Raw genomic sequence first — 2,334 nt, 5'->3', positions numbered from 1 at the left:
AGCAGGAAGATTGAACGGCGCACGTGTTCATGCTTTGTCAGTCATACTTCTTCCACTACTGGTAACTGCGCACCTGTAGATTCTCCATCATCCCAGAACAAGTCCCCAGAAGCTGCATTGTTGTCATCCAGGGCAATTACAAGTCCCATTGGATTCATGCGGCTGTGGAAAGAGAGATTTCTTACATGTATAACAAATATCTAAACTGTTTGAATACACCCTCTGCATTCCTGTTGAGAATGTGACACTCAACAGGGCTGCAGTACTTTGAGAATTGCCTTAGATTAGTCCTTGGTTGATTTTCATTTTCATGTAACCAGATTAAAATAGGCCACAAGTTTATAAATAAACCTGCAATTAATCATTGAACAGTTATTCCCAGATATCAATGTGAAAATGCCAAATACATTGGGCTGCTGCTGGTTTGTAAGCTGAAAGTCCTCAACTCAGTCTTTCAAAAAAAAAAAAAACCACCCACCAAAACCACCACATAAAAGCATTCAGTTCTGAAGCATACCTGGCAACGGTTGTTTGAGCTGGTTGTTGGGTAGGGTAGATATAGCCTCCTCTCAAATGGAGTCCCAGTTTGTCTGCTGGCAGCTGCATAGTGGTCCATTGCTTTCTGGCTGAAATTTTTACCCCCTTATTGACAGGGATGTAAGAGAGAACAGGAACTCTGCATTATTTGCTTCTCTGGATGTTTTCTTAAGCCCTGAGTTTCGTTTCAACGCTTCCTTTCAGAAAAGGCTTGAGTTATGTCAACGTCTATGTGCCAGTGGGCACACAAAGATAAAACAGCTGCGTATCAATATGATATAAAGTCATAAACCAGCATCTCTCGCTACTTAGTTTTTGGCTCAGTCAAGGCAAAGAGCAAGTCCTGTTGGGACTGCAGAAATAAGATTAGTAAATTATAGTTGCAGGCTCTTGTGTATTGTTATAATTATTGTATGTTGTTTTATTTCATACACAGTCTCTGCTGAAGTTTCCACTCAATCTATTTTCCCATCTCCTGTGCTACAGTCCAGGCCTCTGTGTTTTTTCTTGTGGTGGTTATTCATGCCCCCATCACCCTTCATCCCTTGTCTCACTAATTCCTTCCTGCGGGCTTTACTCAGGACTGGCAACCTTATTCCATCATATAACCAATCAGAAAAGCTCCTCATAGTATCCTCTGCATTTACATACCGTGTCGTACTCGTACCATACTGCGTCAGGAATATATGCCTGAATTGTTTCCACACCCTGAAAGGTGAGCAAAGAACCCATTTGAGTGTTTGAAAACTGCTTCATCAGATAAACTAAAATTTCCAACAAAACTCAAGTTCACACTAAGAAAATCATTGATGCGACTCCGCTTCGCTGTTTTCTTCACTGTTTTTTTATGATCATGTCTAGAAAGGAAGAGAACAATCCAAGTACAATTTCTGCAAAGCTACTGGGAGACAACGGAATCACCACTGTACAACATGGCAGCTCATTGTATGTGGTCCAAAGCCACATCACTTCAGATTCAGCGGCCCAGATAATATCGACAACTATCTCCAGATCTTCTTTATTTTCACATTTTTCTGGGCTGGCATCTTTGAGATTTTTGCTTTCATTTCATATATTTAACAAACGTTTTTTGTTTCTCCATGGCACATGTGTTACTGGCATAACAGTCATTATTTACAAGATCCTGCCACTGAACAAGCCATGATCTATCTCTTTCCTTGTTGCATGACAGACAAGCTGAAATGCTGCCAGGGAAGCTGCTTCTGAAGGAAATTCAGAGGTGATACAAAGTTGAGGTGAATCACAATATCAGATCAGACGACTTTGACTCCCTAGAGGACTGGAAAAGAGGAATGAGATTTGATAGCACAACGTGCAAGATTTCCCATTTTGGCAGTGATTAAAATACTCAGTGAGCTCTCAGTGGAAGCAATAAACAAAGGAGGGGAAAAAAATAACTAAAAAAGAAGCAAAACCCAGGCTTATTGGGAACCCATCAACAGCTGTAAGTCAGTAATGGGATGTACTCATGAAAAATGAATATAATCTAAGGATTTAGCAAAAACATGATTGCACTGGAGAGGGAGCCATGTTAATGCTAATAAACAAGGCCCTGTGCAATTGCTTTGCCAGTAGAGTTTACAGGTCTGGTCAAGACAGAACAGTTCAGACTAGAACTGGACCAGAGCAAATTTCCGGAGATCCTCAGGGAAATGGCAGAGCTTGCTGTTGTGGTTCAGCTTAAAGAAGGAGGGGGAGTGTGATTTCAGAAGGAAATAATGTATAGAAGAGGAGATGTGACCTTTAAGTTGAATAACAGACTTGACACCAACATGA

At 40.9% G+C, this 2,334-nt stretch overlaps 1 protein-coding gene across 1 annotated transcript in view; it reads right to left on the bottom strand.

The window, feature by feature from the left end:
• The window catches only part of LOC104500091 (maltase-glucoamylase, intestinal-like), a gene marked incomplete at its 3' end in the record, with an annotated part of 44,572 nt that overhangs the window by 22,750 nt on the left and 19,488 nt on the right, over positions 1–2,334 (bottom strand). The window contains 3 exon segments of the mRNA XM_010143687.1: positions 74–162; positions 518–642; positions 1,189–1,245. Coding sequence (XP_010141989.1) covers positions 74–162; positions 518–642; positions 1,189–1,245 — 271 coding nt within the window.

The sequence above is a fragment of the Buceros rhinoceros genome, unplaced genomic scaffold, assembly GCF_000710305.1.
Source record: "Buceros rhinoceros silvestris isolate BGI_N320 unplaced genomic scaffold, ASM71030v1 scaffold13219, whole genome shotgun sequence".
In the NCBI taxonomy this organism is placed as follows: domain Eukaryota; kingdom Metazoa; phylum Chordata; class Aves; order Bucerotiformes; family Bucerotidae; genus Buceros; species Buceros rhinoceros.
Note: the sequence above shows the minus strand (reverse complement) of the source record. Positions and strands in the feature narration are given on the sequence as shown.